General features: G+C 37.3%; 1 protein-coding gene across 1 annotated transcript in view; it reads left to right on the top strand.

Annotated features, from left to right (window-relative positions):
- Positions 1 to 24,113, top strand: part of LOC135082885 (uncharacterized) — a 49,139-nt gene extending 25,026 nt beyond the window's left edge. The window contains exons 4-8 of the mRNA XM_063977647.1: positions 44 to 152; positions 12,337 to 12,428; positions 20,491 to 20,683; positions 23,057 to 23,190; positions 23,916 to 24,113. Of these exons, the coding sequence (XP_063833717.1) occupies positions 44 to 152; positions 12,337 to 12,428; positions 20,491 to 20,683; positions 23,057 to 23,190; positions 23,916 to 24,050 (663 nt within the window). The 3' untranslated portion in view covers positions 24,051 to 24,113. The remainder of the gene's footprint in view (positions 1 to 43; positions 153 to 12,336; positions 12,429 to 20,490; positions 20,684 to 23,056; positions 23,191 to 23,915) is intronic.
- The last annotated feature ends 3,274 nt before the right edge of the window (positions 24,114 to 27,387 follow it).

Raw genomic sequence — 27,387 nt, forward strand, 5'->3', positions numbered from 1 at the left:
CCAGGCCAGTATGAACAACATTTTAATGATTGTCTTGTTTCAGATCCCAAAGTACCGAGTGGTGTTGTTGGGCGACGCCGGCGTCGGGAAGACGGCGCTAGTGTCGCAGTTCATGACGTCAGAGTACATGAACACGTATGACGCCAGTTTGGGTATGTCTTTGATTATTCTATTGCATGAGGTATGAATAATGTCGTCATTTTAGGTAGGTGGAATAGTATAGTGTTACACACAGAAAATAAAGATAACTAATCAAGCACAAATAACATTAAGGTTTTTAAAAGACTGATTTTGAATAATAAACTCAGAAATGGTATCACGGTACTTAAACTTAATAAGTACCTTCTTTGCATAATATTTCAAGCGATAGTAAAAGTAGGTACCCACTTTCCAAAGTTGGACTAAAAATATACACTTCTACTACTTTTTATCACTGAAATACCATACTTTAAGTGACTTTGCAGGCATGCCTTTGCTTCATTATTCACTTTGTTAAACGCTGCAGAACAAAGTGGTTAGATTGCATGAAGTTTTGTCTGCGGTAGGCGAGGAATTTGATGTAGTTAATAGTTCATAACATGAGTAGTTTTACCAGGGACTAGGTACTAGGTTAAAATTTAGTTGTAAGAACTTTGAGGGAAATGGAAGCAGAATGTTGCGTACTTCAACTCAATTTTCGTAACAAAATTATTGGTAAAATATGATTTCGATAGAGCCTTGCTAGCGCAAATGTGTCAAACAGTAGAATTTTAAATATTTTATTTTATTTCAAATAACCGATGCAGTGATTTTGAAGTTTCGTCTTAGTTAAATTGCTACTTTAATTGCGATTTTGAAGCCACGATATCCAAACGGCGAAGGGGTCGGACCGGCCGACTTGAGATCCGAGGAACGCATTTACTTAGTATAATATGTTAAAATTTCATGGACTCGGTGGGAAAAGAACGACGGACCTTTGGGAATAAGCCATCAAAATATCTAAAGGTCAATTTTAATCCCCTAGAGCTAGAGGCATCGAAATAGTGAGATATTATAGTTGCTCCAAACTCAATCTTTGAAATGGAATATTAATTCGCGTTAAAGTCTAAAAAACAGACCCTCATCACCGCGACGTTAAAATAAACTCGATTAGTACGCAATTTGCGTGGACACAAAATGAAAACAGGTTACCTACTATCGGGGAATAAGTTAAACTTGGAAATCGAGTTAGATTATCGGATTAACTCGGTGGTTGAATGTCGGGTCGGTAGAAACGCGATCTTTTAAATCAACTTTTTTCTAGAGACTAGAGACGGGTAACTCGGCAAAAACTCTTGCGTAACTCTGATGAACTTTCAGGTATAGTTCTTGCAACTCACGAAGGCGAGTGAGCTTTACTTGTGTGTGTACGTGTACATGCACATAACAATAGTGTAATGTCTATCAAAACTTTTGAAAATGAACAGTAGCGAGCCACCACACATGTAGATAAGTAAAGCTCACTCGCCTTCGTGAATTGCAACAAGTATAACTCAAAATTGTACTATAGTGTAACACAAAGATTTGTATTTATTTACTTGTGCATCAAAATGGAGCTGCATATTATACTTACTAATAAATATGAATCTACTTTTTCTACTTTGCTTCAGCGCAGCGTAGTGCCGATCTTTTAAATTAACTTTTAGGACTAGAGACGGGTAACTCGGCAAAATGTCTTCGAACTCAGTAACTCTGATGGAACTTTCTTGGGGTCATTGAGGTAACTCAAAATTGCCATTTAGATAGATTTCATCCAAATGGAACAGAACTTATTTATATTAGGAAGAACAAGGTTTATCCAATTTCATTATGTACAAATAACACTAAATACTATACGAGTAGGTACACAAATACAAATAAAATCACTCGTTTTTACAGTAGGTACGTAGTAACGTAGTTGCTACGCCGTAGCAAAGTATAGTAGCAAGTAGTCTTGCTACGGCGTAGCGCAGCGCCAATCACCTATATCTGCACGTTTTTTTATGATAAAAATACACATACAGAGGTTGGTTACGTAGAGATAGGTTCTATCTACAGGTTAGGTTTACCTAACACCCTGTATAAAAGGATTCTCTTTTGTCACGAAAAAACTTGAATGACTGTAAAATAGGAGATGGAGGTTTTAGTGGAAATCCAATGAATCTCATAGTGATGTGAATGCTTGTGATAATAAATAAAGTAGAAAAGTCAGAAAAAGGCTTTCTATTCATCTGCAAGTTTTCAACCTTAAAGTTCGGCAACGCACCTGTAACGCCCCTGGGTCTGCGGGTGTCTATGGGCGACTGTAATCACTTACCATCAGGTGATCCGTCTGCTCGTTTGCCTCCTGTCACATAAAAAAAATGACAATATAGGTACATTAGTAGCGGCTGCTCGCGACTACGTACGCGTGCTACGCGAGGACCCCATCTTACCCCCTTAGCTGCTGAATTTTGTAAAATCCCGTCTTAGTGAGCACCTACGGTCTAAAAGGTACCCCCATACAAAATTTGAGACTCCTAGCACTTGTAGTTTCTGAGATTTCGTGATGAGTGAGTAAGTCAATGACCTTTCGCTTTTATAGATACGCGGCGAGAAGCTTCAATAAATATTGACTCATATGAAACTGCTCTAAAGCCAATACACCGCTGAGTTCAAATATATCTAGCAAAAAGTGTAGTGTGCTATACAATAATAGTCCCATGGTTGCCACCGAATGGGCTCGAGCGCCTGTGATTTAAGGCTGCCAGGGCTGTCACTACCATAATTGCTTTCCGACTTTACTACTAAATTCCTTGCGAAAAACGTTAAGGAAAAACATGGGCTTTTTACACGGAAAAACAGTTTCGATGACGATGGATATTCTTCAGTGACACTGAATAGATAAATATTTTATCACTTTGAATGTGTAATGTCTTATGTCACACTGTGAATAAGACGTTATGTCACACCTATATTCTTATAATATCCTTTTGAGGAGGTTTTAGATGGTTATGAATTTTTACACATATTATTGTCTCAAAATTGAAGGGGTGAATGGACAAAGGTCTTAACTAACAAAATGAGTTATGAGTGTTTGAAAATGTTAATCTGCTCATACCACATTTGAATCCTGAAATGTATGAATGCTTGTCAGATTACACCTTTGTTCAGGTTTGACACGTAACAAAATTGCGTGTTTTGAGCTCATTAGTCGATTTTATCATCACTTAAAACCTATGCTAATGCAAAAAAGTCGATTCTTCAGTTTTGTCAGATAACACCTTTGTCCACTCACCCCGTCAATTTATTATCTGGAGTATTATTCTGCGCTTTGACAGGTCGCGTGACCAAAAAGCAAAAGCAAAATTTGCTGATAGAACAAAATGGGCTCCCGGATCATTATCACGTCATTCAGTCTCCATCACACCGATCATTTATTATGCTCTTACTCATTATAATACGAGTACCTACACTTGTTCTCTCAAACGGTATCATCTAACATCAACTTACACCCGTATTCACAAACGATACTTGCTTAAGTGAAACAGCAAATCGAACGCACAACGTTGAATAAAAGCTCTGTGATTGGTTCATTTGTCACCCTGTGCGTCCACGCGCACTGTGAGACCTCATAGTAATGTTTGTGAATGCGTTAGTGACAACCCTGTAAGGTTCGGGACCGCGTCATAGCGTGTATCCGCCGCAAATGACAGGGCACTTAGCCGTCAATTGCACAGCGCGAACTGACGTCACTACGTTGTACTACTTGCCAATATGTCTATTCAGAATTTAACTTTACAAAAAAATGTTTTTATGGCTCATATGCGCAGCAATGCGTTTGAGATTCTTGGTTTAATTTTGAATTTCTTTTAACGTAAAGAGTTACTATTCTACGTCTACACGGAATTCATTTTATAACTTCTGCCCCTCTAGACAAGTTACTTGACAGTTATTATTCGTAATCCCTTCAAGTTTACAAGTACATTTATTAATAAAACGGCGGAGCGAACGATTTGGTAATTACAACCGTCATCTTTTGTAACTTGTCTAGAGAGACTAGTATAATTTTTTTACAACAAAAAAGAACTTCTACGTATTAAAATAATATATTGAGATCTTAAATGAATGAGGGAAAAGAAACGTCGATTTTTTTCAATCCTGAACCTACATCATCATCATGATAATTTCAGCCATAGGACGTCCACTGCTGAACAAAGGGCTCCCCCAATGATTTCCACATAGCCCGGTTGGTAGCGGCCTGCATCGAGCGCCTTCCTGTTACATTATTGAAAACCTGAACAAATATACAACAAGTAAAATAAAATAAATAATAAATAAATATAAATACAAATATCTGCTTTGGTTAATGCGCGACACAGCACAGAGTTTATATCTAGGCTTTATATCAAAACGTGTGACGCATTTCGTCTCACAAATGATAAGGCGTTCACTGTCAATGGGCGGAGGAAGAGACGTCATTGCCGGAGGCATCAACCCCGATATAATTACGCACGTTGTGACGTATATAGGTAAGGCTTTGTCTTTGCGGAGGTTTCAGATTCTTAAGCCTAGGGCCATTGTTTCTAGATAATGTAGCAAATTACGAATCACACATACCTCTGAAATCGCTGAAAGGAACACAGATTAGTTGTGTAAGCTCTGTATTGAGCTGCTGAAATTAATTATTAGGAGTTTTGCATTTCGTCAGTGAAATTGTAACAGTACGTAAGTCAAAAATGTGCATTTTACAGGAGATTAGTGGGAATAACACGCGGTCTTTCTTCATCCAATGGCATCAAAATGTTAAAACCGTCAAAAAATGACTTACGCACTGTTAGAACTTCCCTGACGATTTGTAGCCCAAATTTTTTCTCAAAGATGTAAAGACAAAAGTTAAAAGTCACTTAAAAAATTCGCTGCTTAATACTTTTTCAAGTCACTAGTGTATTAACTGAAACTTAAAAAAAATAAGTAAGAAAAGAAGCTGAGTTTCAGTTGAATATAATAATTACTAAGTAGCTTTCTGAAATGAATTTTGTCTGTCACAGAAAAACTTTATCGCGCGCTTCCCTGTTTCAAAAACCGGGACAAAAACTATCCTATGTCCTTTTCCGGGACTCAAACTATATCTGCCAAATTTCATCAAAATCGGTTCAGTGGCTAAGCAAGACAGGCAGACAGAGTTACTTTCGCATTTATAACATTAGTATAGATTTTAGTAGTTCCAAAGATAACCAATATCTTTATCTTACAAATAAAACTACAAAAAGTACTGAGAAAATACAGGGTGTAATTACATATCTCATTACATACAGAGTGAACACAAAGAAATATTACAGCAAGAAAGGCATCACAAAGGGAGCTCATGGGATATTAATAACAGGCGAGTTACGTGAAACGAAACCGCATAGTATTATTATATGTAGTTTTGGTACAGACAAAATAGTACAGACAGCACATTTGATAACTATTGAAGGTTGCGGGAAGCGCCTGGATGCGAGCAGTGTAGGAACGGTCGCTGCTGAAATTGTTTTGGCATTTGTTCAGCAATGGACGTCTTTTGGCTGAGAAGGTGCTATTAGTAGTTAGGCACACAAATATATTAATAGCACTAATACCAATTAAGCGATTGACATGACATTAATCTCATTCGAGATATCAAAAATAGGCTCCTGGGATTTTTTCATTTGTAATGTAATTATCTTTGTAACTTATTTACTACAGTAAAATCCATTTTGTTCAAAAGCAACAAGTTGTGCCTTAGCCCAGTGATGCTCAGTCCATGCGAAGGCTGGTTAATTCAATTCCCACCTGAGACATTTAAGAAAAAAGAAAGAGAATTTAGCAAAACTGTTAAGTGAAAATCTTATTTATAATGACTGGCTGTTCTTCAGGTACTATATTTGACACGTACATACGAGCTCACCACAAACCCGGTAAAAGGGGATAGGGATAGTACAAACGACTCCGAAATTAATTAATACTGCTGATAAATTAGTTCTATTTCATCCCGCGTTAATTAATTGCAATAATTACACTTTCGGATTTACGCCCGTGGGATTTGGAAGGTACGAGAATAATAATAACTTTTCTTCTGAAACTTTAGTAATATGTATACTTTTGACAGTCGGAATATTTACTTAACTGCTATGTATATGAATGAAGTTTCAAAATTAGATTAATCATTAACCAAAATAGAAGTATAGTGTCTTAAGTTATTAAAAGGATCATTCACCACTATGAGATTATTACTTTAACATTTTCCTTTTCTAGATTATGAATGAATATTAATATGGAATTGTTGTAACTGTATGCAGCAAATAAATGATTACTCACTTACTTACTTACTGGTAGATAAACTTACATCTTTTGGTTTTACAGGTCGCAAATGTTTAATTTGATGCGGTGCTGTATTTACTTTAACCTAACGATACTTTAACCGACAACTTACTGCGTTTATCCATTTAAACAACTATCGATTTTAAACGATAGCCGTCAAAGTATATAATCCTTTAACCACTTTTCTTCCTGTCGATTAATGGTTCCCAAAAGTGCGTGCGCCACTAAATGTGGCTCAATTTAGATTAAGTTCTAAGATATAGGTTAATTTGTTCGATGTTTCAACTAGATAATTCAATTTGCTGGGAACTTTTGAACTCTATTTATATGAGCAGTTTGGGTTAAACTCCAACCACAAACTCGTAGGTGTTAGGGAAGATAGTAAATTGGGACATTGATGTTTTTTTATTTAAGTTAGACGTACTCCTTATCACTGCAATTGGTTGCGATGTAACAGTTATCGTCGCTACTTTATTCGTAATGTGGCCAGTAGCTTTACTGTGATTTTATGTTTTTAAACGTCATCGCTAGCGTCGAAAAAATCTATGAAGATTATCAGTTCACGAAAGTAACTTCTAGGGACACTGTATAATCTGTTATGTCGCTAGCGAGCACACTAATTACACAGTAATTATGTAAACTCATGGTAGGCACCCTGTATTCATATTTGTGTCCATATTTTTTCTTTCTTAGTATCTTTTAGACATTAATTTCAATTTAACTATTACCTCAATATGTTTCTGACCAACAGAAAGTAGAGACAAGTGAATATTCGAAGCAAAGGACATGTCCAACCGTAGTATTTGTAAATACGCGTAAAAAGGTAGAATTTGGAGTATTTTTTCTTCAAAAGTATTAAAACTCATCTGTGGTGACAATACACAATCAACATTTATCAAACTACTTATAATAAATAACTACAAATAATTAGTTAAATAATGTTACTAACAAGCATGATTTCATTGTTTAGCTTCTTGGGTAAGTGTCTAATTGTAAGGCTGTAGATATAAGCATGTGTAGATATAATATTTTTAACGCAATATTCTAACGCATACAAATAATTGTCGAGCAAGTAATTCAAAGAGCTAACTTCAAATGTAAGTTTTCAATGCAGGTATGAAAATTGTCTTGCCATTTTTATTTATTATCCATAATATTACTAAGTATAAGTACCTACTTAAAATCTCCACTACACTTTTTGAACACTAAGTCTAAAAAAACTTGCATTTTCATATAAGTAAAAGTCCATAATTTTCATACAATCTTTCCAAGCCTGACCTTTCCACAATATAACGCATATTTGGTCAAGTCAAGCCAAGTGAAGGATCAAGACCAAGGCCGATACGAGGAAATGTCATGCTCACATGAATGGCGTAGGAAACAACAGTGGGAAACGTGCGAATAGATTACACTGACGCTTTGGGCTGTTGTTGTGCGCTTACCTTAGTGAGAGCGGAGGCGGGAGCGGGTGGGGTAGGGGAGCGTTTTAAATTTACTTAAGTTTGAGACCGAGACATGCTTTAATTATAATACAGCCGTATGTGATAAAACAAAATAGGTTTCCTTATTATTGTGATCACCAGCTGGTCCCACTTGCGAGTGATACTTAGACCTTACAAGATAATGGCGCCAACTTGGTGATTGCAAATGCGAGTCCTCCCTCACTGCTCCAACACTTACCAGTTGGCAGCACTGTCTTAGCCACAAGCAAGTGACAGGCGGCGACATTAGTCGCTAGCGCCAGTGCCTCCACTCGTGAGCGCAAAAACCCTCATTGGTTGAATCGAAGCATGTTGTAGCTATTACAGACTATGGTTTTCTGCGATATTTAATGACACAATTGTGAAAATAATGATTAAATTATTTTTGTAGCGTTGAAAAAAAATACCCTGACCCGCTACCGCTCGCTAACAAAGTCTTGACCTTAATCTAATATGTTTGGCTGGCTAACGCTAACTCTCTTGTAAATAACAAAACTTCTTTTTGCTTGCTCACGTACGGCGAAGCTAAACGCGGTAAGTTCTACGTTCAAGGTTTTGGTTGTTACGCACGGTCGCCCTTATTGGTGTACTTTCGTGGAATTTCTGATACTTTAGGATTACACATACACAGAAACAACGGAGATAAGAGGCAATGTTCGTGCACAAGCGGAGTTAAATAAATAAAGCATGGTGTTATGTTGGTTTCAATAAGCCCCTTAGCGGTAAAGCTTCCATAATTATGACAATAACAACAATCTATTCCATACAAATGACAAGTGTAAGTCTTATGAGTGTACCAACTATAAGGCTAACTATAACTTGTAAAGCTAACTTCATGACGCGTTTATTTAAAATTCTATCGATATTTCATTATAATAAGTGAAATAACGCTGTGCTTGCGATGTTTTTGGCGCACTCACACTTAAGCTTTAGTGTATTAGAGTCTGTTGACTACTTCACTTATATTTATTTTGATTGTTGCTTAACTAAGCAAAATTCTAGTAAAGGGTAGTTAGGCACTTCATTAAAATCAAAGTTAGTTTAAAGTTTTCAGTTATCAATGTGTGCACCAGATTAACATAATTATTAATTGAGTTTACTTACACTGAACCTACACGCCCCGCGCTAAGCTCCGCTTATGCATGAACGCACCTTTAGACGTTGTAGGAAGCGAAAATATTCCTTTATCCCTAAAGCTGTATTATGAATAATAGAATATGATGGATTTACCAAAACATCAATGTTTATATTCCAACTGTTTTTCTACCCGAAAATTAAAATAACAAGAAAGGCATAACTACGGGATTGTTTGAATGTAAATTCCGATAACTGCGAATTCAGAGTAAATTTTTTAAATATTTTAGTTTAAACAAATGAGGATTCAAAATGAACGAGATTTTTTTTCTCAAATAATAAAAATATTGTATATTATTTAACTTTACCTCTGATTCCTAAAGGCTATAGCACACATATCAATCCGGAAAGGGATTAACACCGTATTGCCATTTGCCGCGCGGTCAACCGACCGAGGCGAGGCGTTAACGTTACGGAGTTTCACACAAATAATACTGATCGCAGTGACCGCCTCGAGTTACGATCCGTTTCCGGGTTGACAAATGTGCGTCGTCCTTAATTATTATTAACTGCCAAGTAAAATAATAAAAGTAAAATACTTTTGCGACCCGTGCGAAACAATCTGTAACCGTTTGTATTTATTTATCTCTGTGGATTAAGTTTGCATTAGCCAATCCTGCTTGCTTTTTATAACCTTTTTGTGATTTTTTCTTCAATTTATCTTTCTTTCTCTCTCTCTCTTACTAACTGATAATTTATTTCTAAACAGGATAATAGCACAGATAACAGTGGTGGCAATACATTTACGAAAAAATTCATTGTACAAAGGCACTCTTACTTATATGCATGTCTAATTCTGATTTTTAAAAGTTATATTAGGCAAGTACAAAAAATATTTAATTAAAAATCTTCAATCTGACACTATAGTTTGTAAACTCTTGAAAAAGATGCTGAAAATAATACAGCCTACACGCAAGGGTAAAATAAACAAACTTTTTAATTGACGATTTTCACAAAATGTTTGATCCAATAATAGTCGTTAATAATGAACAATTCCAAATAACCAATTAAAGCTTTTTTAGGGGAATTTCGGGGAAATTTGCTCTCAGAGGGTTTCTTCGAATTTATACTTACCTTTTTCGTATTACCCAACTTTTCTAATTTTTCAGGTTAGGGCACTGCATGTTTTATTTAATTTAATTTAAACGCTATAAGAATGGTTTGGTTTTTGTGAGTAACCATAGTCGTAATTAGATTGTTTCTTTTCTATCTTTCAGTATTTTAGATGTAAGTTTTTAAATAAATCCTTATGTATTTTTCCTTTTACTAATTATATTAGGAAGTAATATTGTGCAAGTACTTAAACCACAGAATAATAATAAGTACTACGTACTTAAACTTAAATTTTATACATTCCTCTAGAAACTATTATAAAAGCATTTTTTATTTCGTGTTATAAATAATAGGATATCCAAAAAAAATAAATAGAAAGGGACCACCAATTTATGAAAATACAAGATTTTACATTTTGTCTTACTTAGAACATTCACAACTAAAAACGATTTATTGTAATTCAAGATATCGTATCGTATATCCATACCCATTTTTTTAATTGTGGGTAATTTAATTCTGATTGATTTATGCCATCATTGATGGTTTGGGTCATTCTTTGTCCTACTCTACATTCTGTGTAATTTGTCTCTATGGACGGTTTATTTTTGGACTTTCATAATACTTTGACAATTTCAACAGAAATACTTCGAATAATTGAAAATATGCTTAGTAAGAATTTATTTTTAAATTAGGTATCTGAGACGATTATACATAATACAAGTAGGTATGTTTACAGAAGAAATTGTATTGAAAAAAACTAAAATAGTCGAAAAGAACCACAACAAAAAGACCTTACCTATCTAGTTTAATGTATTTTACTAGATACCTACCTAGTTTACTGTGTATCTTACGATATTTGTCTCTATTATTATACTAATTTAATTACGTGCTCATCACACCCATGCAATTAGTTCCACCATTTGCTAATCATAACTAATTAACATTACCGCAGCAGAGGCTAGACACAGTTATGTATTTATCAATATACTTACGCCAAATTAATTTATCACAAAGTTCCTCCATCAATCACTTGGGCCAGTGGCTCTCAACTTTACTGTATGAGTATCCCACCTGTAAGACCCATAGGATATAAGCAAAAATATTGTAAAAAGAGAAATACTTTAAACCAGATAAACTTTGCTTCTTAAAAAATATTGGTTCGTAATTTCAGTCAAATATAATTATTTTTTCGCAAGCTCTAAGCATGTGTGTATGGTAGCTTTTATTAAAAACAAAAAATAAACTCATAAAAACTCCTTTTTTTGCAAGTAGGCTTTTAAAAGCACTTTTACAAGTCCCAGTATAAACCCTACCACTGCTTACGGACAATAAACGGGCCAGTGCCTAAAGTTGGTGATGTGAAAGACTGATGACTATCTTTAAAGCTTAGTTACGAAATTATAAGTTTTTAACCGACTTCATTCAGACCGAAACTTCAGAGGCTCCTGTTTTTGTGGGGCTAATCCCCTTATTAAAATAAGGTTGGGAACCGCTGTCTTATATGCTTAAGCAAACGTGTGGGCGCGGAGTGGGTTTCATTAGACCACGCATCCATAAGTTTGTTATCTAAACTAAGTATAAGTAAAAGAAAACTAAAATGCTAAGTGGTTATTAATAGAGTTAGTTAATAATTGTTATGTTACTTTTAAATGATAAAGTTTTTAGTATCTTTTAAGACATTTACAATAGATGCTAGCTGATCTTTATGAACTGTCTGCTATTCAACTATGTAACTTTGATAGTTAACTAAAATAATTAATTAACCGTAATATAAGTAAGTAGGTATGTTAAACGTAAATTACTATAGTTCACCAAGTCAAGTTCATCTTTATCGATTCCTGAAAATATATTTTTGAAAGATTTGAATTTAAAATCACACACGAGACACAAAATTGCACACGAAATGCTGCAGATTCTAATAGAATTATTTAGATTTAAATATTTCTAAAGGCCGTTTTGTGGCACGAGCACTAAAAACCTACTTTACTAAAAATTTTGCTACTACGAAAGGCACTTACCGATATTTGAAGGATACATAATAATAATGGATTTCTTTTAAAGGTTACAGTGTTGGTCCTATACAAAAAGTTATTTAGTTTTGTATTTGAGCACGAGCACAGATTTTTTATACCTTGTTCAACACCCATTCACACACATATAATAGTACCTACACATATCATTGTGCCCTTCGCTCTTGTATATTCTACTGAAGACTAGGGTCGTGCAATTTAAGCATTTTGCTGAGCAAGTTGCCTTTTTTAGTATTTTTTTTAAATAATTTGTATGATTTTGTCCCTTTTCTTTTTCTTCTTTTCTTCATAACTATCAGCTAAGACGACTTTTGTTGCAGATGACGAGTTTGGAGAGAAGTCGGTGTCGGTGCTGCTAGACGGTGAAGAGTCGGAGCTGGTCTTCATAGACCACCCCAGCACTGAGATGTCGGTTAGTGTCATCATCATCATCATCATTCGGTCATTTAGTCTGCACTGCAGGAGCATGATCCTCTCTAATCTTAAGAGTTAGGAGTTAATCTTCATAGATCACCCCAGCACTGAGATGTCGGTAAGTCTCATCATCATTTATTCTCCTGCCGGAGCATTATCTTCTTTAATTTGAAGAGTTTTTAAGGCTCCTTTATAAGGCTTGCGTGAGGATACAGATCCAACACGCAGAGGCCGTTTTAATCGCAACATAATCGACAAGACAAAAGTGAAAGTGGTGCACATGCTGGATCTAGTCTAGTCTAGTCTAAGTACTTTATTATTATTATACCTACATTTTTTTTATAATCATATTATTATCACAATAATAAGATGCCATAGTGCTTACATTTATGTTGATGTCGCGTAGAACTGTCAAATAAGAACGGACGACAGCACATCAATCTAAACACAGTGAAGTCTTATCTGGTTGTAATACGGGCTGTTTTGCAACAAAAATGTAAAGTCTGATGTGTTTGACTGTGTCTACAAATATTGACCAAGGTCAACCTTATGAAAAGCTTGACAAATGGTCAGAGGTTTCAAAACACATCAATCAAAGGCCAACGACAACAAAATGAGGTAGGTTAAGTGGCATTTTACGATATAACTATTATTTTACATACTATTAAAGTCGACGTTTTGTAGAAATAACACCATAGAGGTGGATAAATGAGTCCCAAGAAAAAAAAATCCTGTGACTAACGGTTTCTCTATAGTTATACTTTTAATACTTTTAAACTGGTCATTGCGGAAATCTTTGGGGAAGGCCTTTGTCCAGCAGTGTACGTCATTTGGCTGAAACGAAAGAACGAACATCTATAAAACATTCACAAACTGCGTGTTTCTTGCACTAACATTTATCTTTAATTTTATTCTCATATTTTATTCCCTGGGGCATTATGAAGAGAAGATTATATTTTCTCATTAACACACTTTCATGATACCGCGGTGAAGTTTAATCGTAAAGAGTTCGTTTGTTATTGTATTATACCACGATGAAGTTTAAGTTCATTTGTAATTGTTTGGCACGCGGGGGGTAGAGTGAGGTTTGTTGTTACAGTACAGTTAGAAAAACTGGGATTTTATTTTCAAGAGTGGTTTTTCTTGTAGTATGTGTTCGATGGAAGAAAGTACGAGTACATATTAAGTGGTACCGACCGACGTAAGTCTGGTAGACATTTAACTGGAAATATTGTTATTTGAGGTAGTGTAGGTTTTTTATTTTATTTGGAAAAGTATCGTGTTCAAGTCAATATAATGCAGCTTATGTAGCTGTTTGCGTTGCATCCTAGACTGCATCCCACTTAACATCAGGTGCGATTGTGGTCAAATACCTGCCTTGTTATGCATAAAAAAAAAACTTAAAGGACACATTAAGAAATTAAACTTAATAATATTGAGTCGTAACATTCAACTAAAGCATAATTATTAAGGGGAATAATATCCAGGATGCCTGCCACATAGAAAAATTAAATCGTACCTAGTTACCTTATGAGATAATTTGGAACCTATATTACGATGCCTTATGGGAGAATCTGGAACTTACTATAGTATAATGAACAATACATAAAATATGCATTATGTACTACGGACTCTTAATACGGTTCATAGTTTAATGGAACACCCTGTATATCCTATTATTAGAGAAAACGGACCAGGAGGCGGGGCCTAGCATCACGCCACCGTGACGTAACATCGAACCATGAGAAGGGGCACCTGAAGAGCGCTGGCTCGGCGCGCGCTCACTTTTGCGGAGGCATTTGGACGTGACGGACGTATTCTAGTGGCAATAATCGTGTTTAGGGTTTCATATATTGTGTTTAGGGTTTCATATATTGTGTTTAGGTTTTCTTTGAATAAACGGTCGATTTTGTGATTAAAATTGTTCTTTTTAAAAAATCAACCCCGCTTCTGATTCATAATATCAGAAGTGGGATAGGACTCGCACGGAGCCTCGCTCGCTATCGGTATTTTTGCTCGTTTTCGACTATTTGTGAGTACCTTCATTTTTTTTGTTGATTTGAAATTTTAAGTGTTTCGTTCAATTATTTTAAAGCAGTGCAGTGTTGAATATTTTTTCATAACTTGTAAGTACCCGTTTTGATTTTTATAATGTCAGGTCGATCGTCACGATCTAACTCAAGAGCGGAGGGCTCGCGTAGACATCGTAGTAGATCACGTAAAGATCGCGATCGCCCTCATCGTAGCTCTCATAGGCGGCGTTGCGACGATTCGCGTAAGGACCGCGATAGCCCCCGTAATCAGGCACTTGATACGATTCTTCTGAGATTGAATGCGATTGAGAATAGACTTTCTACCTCTGAATGTATATCTGAACCGTCACGTCCAGCGCGTGAATGCCACACCCCACCTTTACCGGTTTCTAAAGACAAAACTACTTCGTCCGTTGAGCCCGTTTGCGAAACGACAAATAAGATTGTGAGCGCATTAAATTCGATAATACAAGCCAAACCAAGTCACTATTACATTTCGAATTTCGACCCCAACGTTCACGACTTCGATGTTTGGTGCGCGGAGGTAGATCGAGGACGTGAACTTAATCGTTGGGATGATCGCGAGTGCCTGTCGCGCATCGGTGGTTGCCTCAAAGGAGATGCGCGCACCTGGCTCAACGATTGGGTTTCCCATGACCGTACATGGTCCAATTTTAAATTAGAGTTCCGATCACTCTGTCCGCGAAACATTGACGTCGCGAATATTTTGTACGACGTAATGAATACGAACTCAGATAGTTTTGCTTCATACGCCGATTACGCTCGTAAGTCGCTGCTGCGTCTGAATATCGTAAAAGGGTTATCCGATGACCTGAAAACGGCTATAATCATTCGCGGTATTACGGACCCGCAGGTAAAAGCCACTGCGTCGAATGCTAAATTGTTACACAGCGAATTAGTAGAATTCTTTTCCGTTTATACAAAGCCTAAAAATGATTTTCCAAATACCCGCAATAACGTTCGTGGGTTGAATTTGAATGTAGGTCAATCTGATCCCCGTAAACATAAGAGTGCAAAATCGAACATTAAGTGTTATAACTGCGGTGATATCGGCCATGCGAAATCACATTGTTCTAAAAGGCAAAAAACGGAAACTAAAAAATTTGTTGCGGCTCCTGTAGCGTCTAATAAAGCTCCCTTGTCATGTACCTACTGTAACAAGACAGGGCATACTATCGATAAATGTTTTGCCAAACAGCGAGTGGATTCTAAGGGCCCAGATTCGACCAATGTAAATTTTTGTCAAACGACCCCCGATGCAGCAATGCAATGACGGCGGTAATTGATAAGGTACCCGTAGACGTATTGATTGATAGCGGCTCTAATATTTCCTTGATTTCTGAAGCGGTTCTCAAACATCTAAGCTGTAATAAAGTTCCTACATACCGTTTAATGCGAGGAATAGGTAGCCAAGAAATAGAATCCACTTGCTATGTGACTAAAGTTATGGAGTTCCCCGAGATATCTGTAGAGGTGGATTTGTTTGTTGTGCCGTCAAATTGTATCAGCGCACCCATACTATTAGGAACAGACGTCTTAGATCGTAAAGGGGTGGTCTACACACGAACTAATAACGCACAACGGTTAATAAGGGTGGATAGTGTACCTCGGGTACATCACATAAGTAAAATAGATACCAACGTTGTAAATACGCCATTGTTAGGTGAAGAAAAAGATCGTTTGATTTCGCTGATTAATGAGTTTTCTGAATATTTTGTTACTGGAACAGCTACGTCAACTGTTAATACGGGTAGCATGGAGATAAAGCTAAATAGTGATGTCCCCATACATTATCGCCCCTATAAGCTTTCTGCTGACGAAAAATTGAGAGTTCGTGACATAATAAATGATCTGTTGAGTAAAGGAATTATTCGGGAATCGCAGTCTGAATACGCAAGTCCTATCATACTCGTCAAAAAAAAGGACGGGTCTGACAGGATGTGCGTAGACTATCGCGCCTTAAATGCAGTTACCGTAAAAGACAGATTCCCTCTACCGTTGATAGATGACCATATCGATAGATTGGGCAATAGTAAATTCTTCACCAGTCTTGATATGGCCACTGGTTTCCATCAGGTGCCTCTTAAAGATGATGAATCCGTCAGAAAAACAGCCTTCGTCACACCAGAGGGTCATTTTGAATATTTAAAAATGCCCTATGGTTTGACTAATGCACCGGTGGTTTACCAGAGGATCATATCTAAGACTCTAAAACACTTGACGGAGACTGGGAAGGTCCTCAATTATATTGATGATGTCCTAATTCTATCAGATTCGATAGAAGAAGGACTAGACTTATTGCGTCAAGTGCTCGTTTGCCTCACAAATGCGGGTTTTTCAATAAACTTGAAAAAGTGCACATTCCTAAAGACAGAAGTTGAGTATTTAGGCCGGCTTATTAGTCAAGGGCAGGTACGGCCGAGCCCTAGGAAGGTGGAAGCTTTAGTAAAGTCCCCAAAACCAGAAAATGTCAGGCAAGTGCGGCAATTTTTGGGTCTGGCCGGTTATTTTAGGCGGTATATTTCTAATTACGCAGTTAAGACAGCTTGCATTGCAAAACTTACTAAAAAGGGACAACCGTTTATCTGGGGCAAAGAACAAGATGCAGCACGTGATAAAATCATTACTTGCTTAACGGAAGAACCTGTACTCGCGATATTTGACCCAAAATTGCCCATTGAACTTCACACTGACGCTAGTGCCATCGGTTATGGCGCGGTATTGCTGCAGGAGCATGACGGTAAACGGAAGCGTGTTGTCGGTTATTTCAGTAGAGCAACGCATGGTGCAGAGTCTCGATATCATAGCTATGAGCTCGAGACTTTGGCCATTGTAAAATCATTGCAACATTTTCGCCACTATCTTATTGGCATTGACTTTAAGATAGTGACGGATTGTAACTCACTGAAATTAACTGAGCGAAAAAAAGATCTTGTACCGCGGGTGGCTCGTTGGTGGGTCTACTTGCAAGACTTCCGTTTCACCATTGAATACCGGAAGGGTGCTCTAATGCAGCATGCCGACTTTCTAAGCCGTAACCCGGTGAGTGTGTCGCACATTCGTCGACCTAATAACTGGGCTCAGATTGCACAAACAGCTGACTCCGAAACACAAGAAATGATGGAAAAGTTAAGAGACGGCCAGTTGGATCCATCTCGATATGTTGTTAAAAACAATCTTTTGTACTACAAGTACAGTCTTACAGGCGAAGAGTCGCGTCTACTTTGTTTTATCCCAAAAGGGCATAGACTAAGTCTTCTACGCGTCTTTCACGACGATCACGAACATATCGGCATGGATAAAACTGTCAACTTGATTCTCCGTCATTTCTGGTTCCCTGGTCTAAGACAATTCGTTAAGAAGTACGTAAGCCATTGCGTGGTTTGTCTATCACATAAAAAAGTTCCCCGGGCTCCTCATCAGCCCATAGAATCTTGGACCAAACCTGAAAGTCCCTTTTCAACTGTTCATATGGACGTATTGGGTCCGCTACCTGAATCAAATGGGTTTAAGTACGTCTTGGTTTTGGTAGATGCCTTTTCAAAATTTTGCTTGTTGTACCCTTTATATAGGCAGGATACTGACGAATTAAAACGCGTATTCACAAACGCTATTTCATTATTTGGTACACCTTCTTTAATCGTAACTGACCGCGGTAGGATGTTTGAAAGTTCTGGGTTTCAAAATTGGGTTTCTGGGCTGGGGTGTGCCACACATTTAATCACGCCAGAAATGCACCAAGAAAACGGCCAAGCCGAGCGATATTGCCGTTCCGTCTTAAATATGTTGCGTGTTGAGGTAAATAGCAAGGGTCGTAACTGGTCTGATGCTCTGTGGAAAGTCCAGTTAACTCTAAACATCACCAAACAAGCCACAACTCAGACATCACCTCTTCAACTGCTCATTGGTGTCGAAGCCACCACACCTATCTTGAGGGCTCTTGTGAGGGATGTAGCCCTAGAAAATTCCCATGCTAACCGAGAAGCTTTGATGACATTGAGGCGACAACGAGCTTCAGAGCTTTTAGAAGCAAATCAGGCTCATCAAGACCGACGTGTCAACGAAGGGCGAAGGCAGCCGCGTATCTTTGCCCTTGGCGATTTTGTATTCGTTGGGAAAAGTTCGCAGAGTTCCGGCAAATTGGACTCCGGCATGAGGGGTCCCTACAAGGTCATCTAGCAGCTTCCGCACCATCGCTATGAGCTGGAGCTTCTAGCCGGATCCTACGGCAAGAAGACGCAGGCAGCTGCGGAACACATGACTTTGTGGCGCGGCGAATGGACGCCGGATACGTGTGCGGCTTTCTTCACGGATGGTGAGTCGCTTAGCCACGTGCGCTTGCCCTATGGCAGCTACCTATGGCGTGTGCTGTGTTTTGATAGCCACGTGCGCTTGCCCTATGGCAGCTACCTATGGCGTGTGCTGTGTTTTGATAGCCACGTGCGCTTGCCCTATGGCAGCTACCTATGGCGTGTGCTGTGTGTTTTGGTAGCCACGTGCGCTTGCCCTATGGCAGCTACCTATGGCGTGTGCTTCGTAATTATTTTAGCAGCCATGTGCGCTTGCCTTATGGCAGCTACCTATGACGTGTGCTGGCAGCCTATGATTGGCTGGCATAGCTTTGCTATGGGGAATACCATCTCTTTTTTTTCTGTTTCTTTTTGCTCGATTGCTGTTTTATAATTTCATTTTGCATACATCTACTTCTACCTATTAGATGACAATGTTCATGTTTTGGTCACGAATGTATGAGTGCACGCTTACATTTGTGACTTGAAGCTGATAATTGTTATGAAGTTTAGGTATCTAGACACCTGGTTAAAAAAAAAAGGTGTTAAAATGGTGTTGTTTTACAGATGACAGCGATCCCGGTACTTCCCAAGACTGCGAAGAGTCATCTGTCCAGGATCAGGCGGTCGAGGACGACTCGCCGTCAGGAGAGGCCGTATTAGAGAAAACGGACCAGGAGGCGGGGCCTAGCATCACGCCACCGTGACGTAACATCGAACCATGAGAAGGGGCACCTGAAGAGCGCTGGCTCGGCGCGCGCTCACTTTTGCGGAGGCATTTGGACGTGACGGACGTATTCTAGTGGCAATAATCGTGTTTAGGGTTTCATATATTGTGTTTAGGGTTTCATATATTGTGTTTAGGTTTTCTTTGAATAAACGGTCGATTTTGTGATTAAAATTGTTCTTTTTAAAAAATCAACCCCGCTTCTGATTCATAATACTATTATATCTAAAGCCTGAATAACAAGCTTGAAGTAATAGAGGTAGCACTTATTGTACACCCAATAACCGATAAGGTAGACATGTTTCAGAGCTGAGACCGCGACTTAGTAGGGGAGCGATACACTTAAGCAAAGTTTGCGTTGTTTATTCTTAAGCTGCGGTTGTCTGGCACTAGAGAAGTTTATTTATTGTGCTTAGTCGTGACGTCATCGTCTACAAATTAATTAATAATTTTGCAATCCTTTGCTAAATATAAAAGACCAATGTCTCCCATTGAGTTATAATGTTGGTACTAATGTCTCCAATCAAATTTGGACTTTCCCTTGCATTTTTAACCTAGACGTCTAATGCTGGACTAAGGCCTCCCTAAGATTTTCCACTACGGCCAATCCCACGTTAACTGCCTCCAGACGCTTGATTTCATTAATAATTCCTTAACTCAAGCTGCAGATCCTGGCTACACAGGAGTTGCAGCGGTGGGAACGAATAGTCCCGTTTTACATAGGGATCGAATTAAATTGAGTATTGTTAACTGACAGACAACTCTACATCAAGCTAAAACCTTGCATCTTAATAACTCAGTTGTATTAGGTGCGATTTTGCAACTAATAAAATAATAATCCTTAGACATTTTACACTGCGCCTCTAGTCCCAATCTAAGAAAAGCTTGTACTATAGGTACTAGACAACAAAAATGTATTAGTCTGATGTAGTACCTAACTACTATCGCCTATTCATCAGAACATCTGACAACATTGATCATCTTCCACAGGTGGAGAACTGCCTCTCAACGTACGAGCCTCACGCATGCGTGGTGGTCTACTCTGTGGTCGCGCGCAGTTCCTTCGTGCGCGCTAACGAACTACTCTCGTATTTGGCACGCGAGTCGTTCACGGCAGACCGGACTGTCGTGCTGGTGGGGAACAAGGCTGACCTGGCCAGGGCTAGGCAGGTCACGACCAATGGTGAGTTTGTTTACGATTTATCTAAGTTTTATTAAGTTAGCCATATGGGAGAAGAAGTGATGCTTTTAGATAAAGACATAAGTTGACACAAACCGGTAGCTACCGAGGGTTTTCATGTCACAGACGCCACTGCGACTGAGCATCATCTTGATAAGATTAAATGCTGACACACCCATAGATGGCGCTTGACCTGGCTAGGGCTTTCCAGTCGAAAAAAAAAAAAAAAAAAAGGCAGTTCACTACTAATGGTGAGTTCTGTGAGACTTTTTCTACCAAATAATAGGCAGAACATGACGCATACGCATATAAATGAGTCAAAACAAATTCCGATCCTCTTCCATTGAGATAGATGTAAGTCGACCCAATTTATCAGCTGCTGAGGGTTGTCATGTCACTGACGCTATTCCAACAAGTAATAGCTTTATCGCCCGTATTCACAAATGATGCTTGCTTAAGTGAAGCAGCAAATCGAACGCACAGCGTTGAAAAGAACTCTCCGATTGTGCGTCCACGCACACTGTGAGACCTCATAGTAATGTTTGTGAATACGGGCATATGGTTTGGTGCTGGCCATCTATAGATGGCCTTGGTTGTAGTTCTTGAAGAACTCTTTCAACTCTTTTTCGTCCTTATGGCGATATAATGTATGGTTGAATTTTGCCAATAGCATGTGAGCAATTGAGCATAGTCATTACACAGTACTGATTTGAATTGGACTCTTCAACTCACTCATTCCAAGCTATACGTCAAATGGGACTACTCGTAATCAGCTAGCTTAGGCTGGTTTTAGTGTCACGCGGACTGTCAGTGCGATTCGCTCCGTACTGCCGATCTGTATGAACTGCTAGGGAGCGGAGCGGTTCCTCCGGACCGCATTACTCTAAAACGCTCCCTAGAAGTTCATACAGATTGGCCGTGCGGAGCGGGTCCGCACCGGACGGTCCGCGTGACACTAAAACCAGCCTTAGGGAAATATAGCTCAGAATATTCAACTCATAATAATCAGGATTAGTCAAACTCGACTAAAATATGGTAGGTATTTCAATATTAATTTTCCAGGATGCAATAACAACGTCGGTAGCGCACCTTTACCGCAAAACCATGACAGCTAAACTATTTCAATACAAACTGGGCGAAGTTAACGCAGAGATATACCTACGTTTATTGAAAACATTTTGCTAACATATTTTGCAACGGGGATCTCTTTTTACCCGACTACGGCAAAGCAAAAGGAGGGTTATGACTTTGACAGGCTATGTATGTATGTATGTATGTATGTATGTATGTATGTATGTATGTTCATGTGTTCCCTCGTAACTTCTAAACTACTTATCAGAATTCGACAACTGACCTATCATTAGAAGCGTCTTAATTGTCCGCTGGTTATAGGCTATATGGGATTTCACAAAATCTAATGTGGCGTCCTCTAGCGGACAAAACATACAGAGTAAAAAAATAAAGTTAAGATAAATATGCCGTGTTTGGTATCATTTGAAAGCGCTTTACTTCTACATTTTGAATATATATATATTACTAGCATTTGCTTGTGACTTTACCTGTATTCATGGGCTGATTGCATATAATTCACATCTTTTCGTTCGTAGCTTCCTTACTACTTATTAGTTCATCAATTTAACTTTTGTTAATATTATGCGCCACAAATACACTTTAACACCAAAATAGTACAAATAAAAATAAAAAGTAAAAAAACTAAAACCCAACTACGTCAAAAAACGACGCTGAAAAAGTATAAAACAAGATTTTCAGAATACTGAACTGAACAAAGTTGCTAATGTAGTTGCATAGTAATTTTCATGTTTGGAAAGGCGTAGTCACACGTTGTCAAAGTGCTACGGTAGGTAGGTATATATGTAACGTGTGACTACGCTTTTTCAGCGTCGTTTTTTGACGTAGTTGGGTTTTAGTTTTTTTACTTTTTATTTTTATTTAAATTAAATTCCAAATTAAAAAATAAAAAGTGGCCAGTAAAAGAAAGCAGTGTTTTTATACAAAGAGGTTTTATTTATAACGTTATATGACTGTTTATGTTGCACGAAAAAATGTAGCGTAAGGGCTTTGTTTCACGGGAATCCAGATTTGTGTGGTCCAGTCTCACAACTGGACTGTCGTTTGAACATGCGTGTTTGAAATTCAAATTACAAATTCAAACGGATCCATTTTTTGTGGGACGCTGCTAACGGGATATTCGTGTGGACGTTAATATTGTTAATATTAAAACACGTCTACTACTAAACGGGATCCTACAAAAAACAGTTCCTGCAAAAACGGGATGTGTTCGTGGGAACAAACTCTAGTGATGCAAGATATACCTGCATATTTCCAGCGATCTAATCTTTATATTTTGTCCAACAGAGGGCAAAGCGCTGGCCACGACAAAAGACAGCAAGTTCATCGAGACCTCGTCCGGCATCCAGCACAACGTGGACGAGCTGCTAGTCGGCATCTTGAAGCAGATCCGCCTCAAGGAAAGTCGGGAGAAGAAGCAAGCGAAGAAGCAGGGCAAACAGGTCAGGTCGCCGAGCATGTGCAAACTGAAAAAGATACTCGCCGGGTTCCAGAAAAAAGAATGAGCCGATCCTCTTTTGTTTTTTGGTAGCCTACAAAAATATGTCAACTCAAAATTTTCTTAGGCTGAGTTGCACCACCTAACTTTGACCGTAACTATTACGATAACCGGTGTATTTTGTATGGAGTTTGACAGGTTTTTGACGTTTGTCAAAGTTAGAGTAAGATGGTGCAACCCAGCCTTAGGCTACCAAACTTTTAAAAGAATAAATCGATTGTCTTTTGTTTTTAATTGTTAAAAAAAGTTGAAGTTGAGTTAAAGTTTTTCTTAAAATAACGAGTATTTGATGGCTATATTTATCTATATTATTATAAATAAGTACGTTATACTTAGATGCTTTTACACTGGCGTGGTTAGTGGAAAACGCTGGCAAAGCAAACAAAAAAAGATCAAGATTGGTTAATACTTTTTAATACCGCTACCGCAGGCCCCGTCAGTATATCAGCCTTAGTGATTACCATAAAAATAATTCCGTTTGTCAAATAGATATTATATCATAAATTCCAAGTCGAACGAAATCCAATTGAAGTTAAAAACGTACCTTCTCACATTTCCATTCAATATTTCTGTCCTCGTCAAATTTGCATAGCAATCTGAACTTTTTAATTCGTTGCCATTGTAATTTGAGTCTTATTTCTTGTGCAGCAAGAAGCAAAACCTTCGAAGCTGGCCAGCTCCCGCACCCACATCTCTCTAAGCATCGCCAGGGAGCTGCTCCAAAAGATTTGCATCAATGACATCTCCAAATCAAAGTCCTGCGAGAACCTACACGTCCTATAAACTTCTGAGCTCCTGGTAACTCGTTTTATTATAAACTTTCTCAGCAAGGATTATGAACTTTAAATGTATGGAAAATATGGTGTAAATCTATTTAATGTTAAGAACTCCTTCCTATTTTTCTAGTCATGATTTAAAAATAGTTTTTATTGACACACTTACCTTCTCTATAGATCGTGTCATCCACGAAGACGCGCCCCACCAATTTTTGGTCGAGGGAAGTGTAGGGTGCGGGAAGCTTGATCCGAGCAATCCGAGCGTCATTATTGTAGTGTGCGTGTGCACTCATGGATAATTTTAGCGTGTACCGATAACACTCAAACATTAGCGGAAGAATGGTGGGGCGCGTCTTCGTAGATGGAACGATCTATCTCCTCTGACAGTGATAAAACTATCTTGTGTCTTAATGTCATATCAATAAGTATCTTCTACGACACAAAACACTTTGATTTTCCCCTACTAGTTTCTTTAATATTTTTTAATGAAAATAAGCTTTACTACTAGTTGAATGTTATTCATCTAACACTTGATAAAATTTAGTATAATTTTTTGAAACTTTATATTTTTGTTAGCATGGCAAGAAACAAATTAACTTTTTAATTAATTAATGATCATACTTTTAATTTCACTAAGTACTTTAGCTGGAATTTTAAATATATTTTTCTTTTGTTTACAAATGTTTTGGTAAAAAAACAATTAAGGTCGTCAGTTGAGGAAAACTCCTGTGATTTTATTCCACGTACATTCAAATGAAAAAGCCATGAAAACACGCAAGTTATATTAATACATAATTGAAAAACGAAAGGACAGAAGGACCGTTAAAATTTATATGAAGAAAATAATCAAAATAACATTAAGCACACTGTTTTATTTTGTTTAAATTTTTTCTCTTACATCTTTTCAATTCATATGTTCAGTGAACAATAATAGCGAATCTACCTATCTATTAACTACAAAAGTAAATCAATTTAATAATCTTGTCTGTTGAATCAGTAACCTTACTTTTCCCGCCCATGTTCTATTGGGCGGAGTACAACATACTCGTAATAAATTGAAGAAAAAGTTAACAGCTATACGGGACTACGGGACTATTCCCACCTCTCGTTCCCACCGCTCCAACCCCTGTGTAGCCAGGATCTACAGCTTGACCGCCAATAAAAACCCAACCAGTGAAGGTCAAATTTGTCCCGAGGAAAGTTAACTGACATTCACAGATTAGGTAGAGATGCTAATATCATTGGATTGGCAACTATAGTCTGGTCTGCGAGCACGTAGAATTTTGTCCAATTTCCCCAAGTTACCCATCCTTATCGCTCGCGCGTAATTATGTTGTTGTCGCGCTTGCACACTCACTGCGGCTGCCCGTTGCACAGTCGCGACAGCAATATAATTACGCGCGAGCGATAAGGATGGGTAGCTAGGGGTCATTGGACAAAATTCTACGTGCTCACAGACCGGGCTTTATAAAAAACCACAGACCTTCTTTCTCTACCTACATTGTATGACGAGCTTGTCTGTAAAAGGCTAAAGCATTTCCAATCTGCATTTCAGTTGTTTTATTAACAGAACGTGTGCGGAATTTATTCATTGTTTATTTGTGAAATGCTGTAATAACAATAGGTAAAGCAATCAGGAAATATACGAACTGATTCGACCAATTGCCAGCAATTTTCGTGTCCTTTGTCTGAAACACGTGATGTGAAATATTTGATAGAGATTCTTTTCACGTTTTTCAATTGTTTTATTCTTGAAAAAGGTTTTTAACCCAATTCTATAAACCCCCCTATACTTTTAAAAGTTATTCGCGTGTTGAACACTTGTCTAAAGTGACGATGGAAATGTCAATTTAAACAACTGTTAATCGCTTGTGTAACTTTTTATAAGTATGGTTGTTAAAGTTTAAATTAGCAGTTTGCAAAATACAATCGCTCAAAATTGTATGAAATATTTAGATTTTCGGCAATTACTATACTTTGTAAAAGAATGAAAGAGAAAATACCCATAAAAATACAAGTCTATGGTTTTTATTGCTGGCTCTAATGACGGGCTTGTGCTTAATGGCAGTTATGTTGATACTTTATTCATACAATTTTCGTAACGCATTTTGAATTACTACCTGTTTTTTCTTAAAAGATTTCAAACGATATTATTATTGTAATTCGTTCAATTATCTACTACTTTACTTAAGTCCTTCATAATTCACAATTAAAAAATATCAGCTTGTCATGTTACTGTTCGTTACAAAAACAGTTATCAAAAATTTTTTACAGCTCATTCATGGAATTTCATGTTTTCATATCGCAAAGAAAAATATTATTGCTGACCTTCTATTGTTTTTCTGTTGTCTTAACGCAAAAAGACACAACTAGAGATTTCGTGGAACTGATAAAATTACAATTCTTTATTCTAAGTTCTTAAAAAAATAAGGAATGTGGCTTATGAAAAAAATATATTTGCGCTCTTTGTTTATTTTTTTTCGTTAAACTTTATCAAGTTTTTGTAGTAGTAGAGAATATATTTTTCTTGTCTTTCAACGTTTGAGGTTTGTAAAGACTTCTGTAATAGCACCCGTTCTTAAAGCACTCGTACTTCGTAGGTACTGAAAAGTATATTTAATTTTAAACTTAATTTTATTTTTCACTTTAATAGCTCATAATACATGTATACGATGTTTGTAGAAACCAGTTGTTGAATCTTATTTTTTCTTCTGACTGAAAAATCACACCTATTACAATACAGATAAGATGCAATACTATTTAGCGAGATGTGCTATGCTGCATTGTACCTACTGTAATACCGTTAACTTGTTTTCATTGTAACATCTTCCAAAACATAATTAATTATTATTAAGTACAATTATATGACTTGTTAGTAATACTATGTGTCAGTATTATCATAGCTTAGGACATAATATAAAAACGCTTGTTCAGTGTATAAACTGGTTATAGGTATACCTTAACATACTACGTGTTACTATTAGATATACTAATTATATTTTTCTAATGAAGAAATTTCTACGACTTTTACATGAGTGTTGGTTTCATATTTTATTTGCGTCATTAAAAAAATAATTTTATGCCCGCTTTCACCATCTATCCCTAATTTTTAAGAGATCCCTATGGTAATAATATATTATAACAAGAATTTTGTTTTCATTGGGGTCACTTAAAAATTAGGGATGGATGGTGAAAACAGGCATAAGTCACTCAAAAGTCAAAACAGTCTTTTTTAAATATTTTTGTCGTAAAAAAAGATTGATGCGATTTTACAACATGAGTGTTTTTACTTCCGAAATAGTATAATTCAATCAGAAAGTAATGAAATGGATTATTTATAAATT

Source organism: Ostrinia nubilalis, chromosome 22, assembly GCF_963855985.1.
Source record: "Ostrinia nubilalis chromosome 22, ilOstNubi1.1, whole genome shotgun sequence".
Classification (NCBI taxonomy): domain Eukaryota; kingdom Metazoa; phylum Arthropoda; class Insecta; order Lepidoptera; family Crambidae; genus Ostrinia; species Ostrinia nubilalis.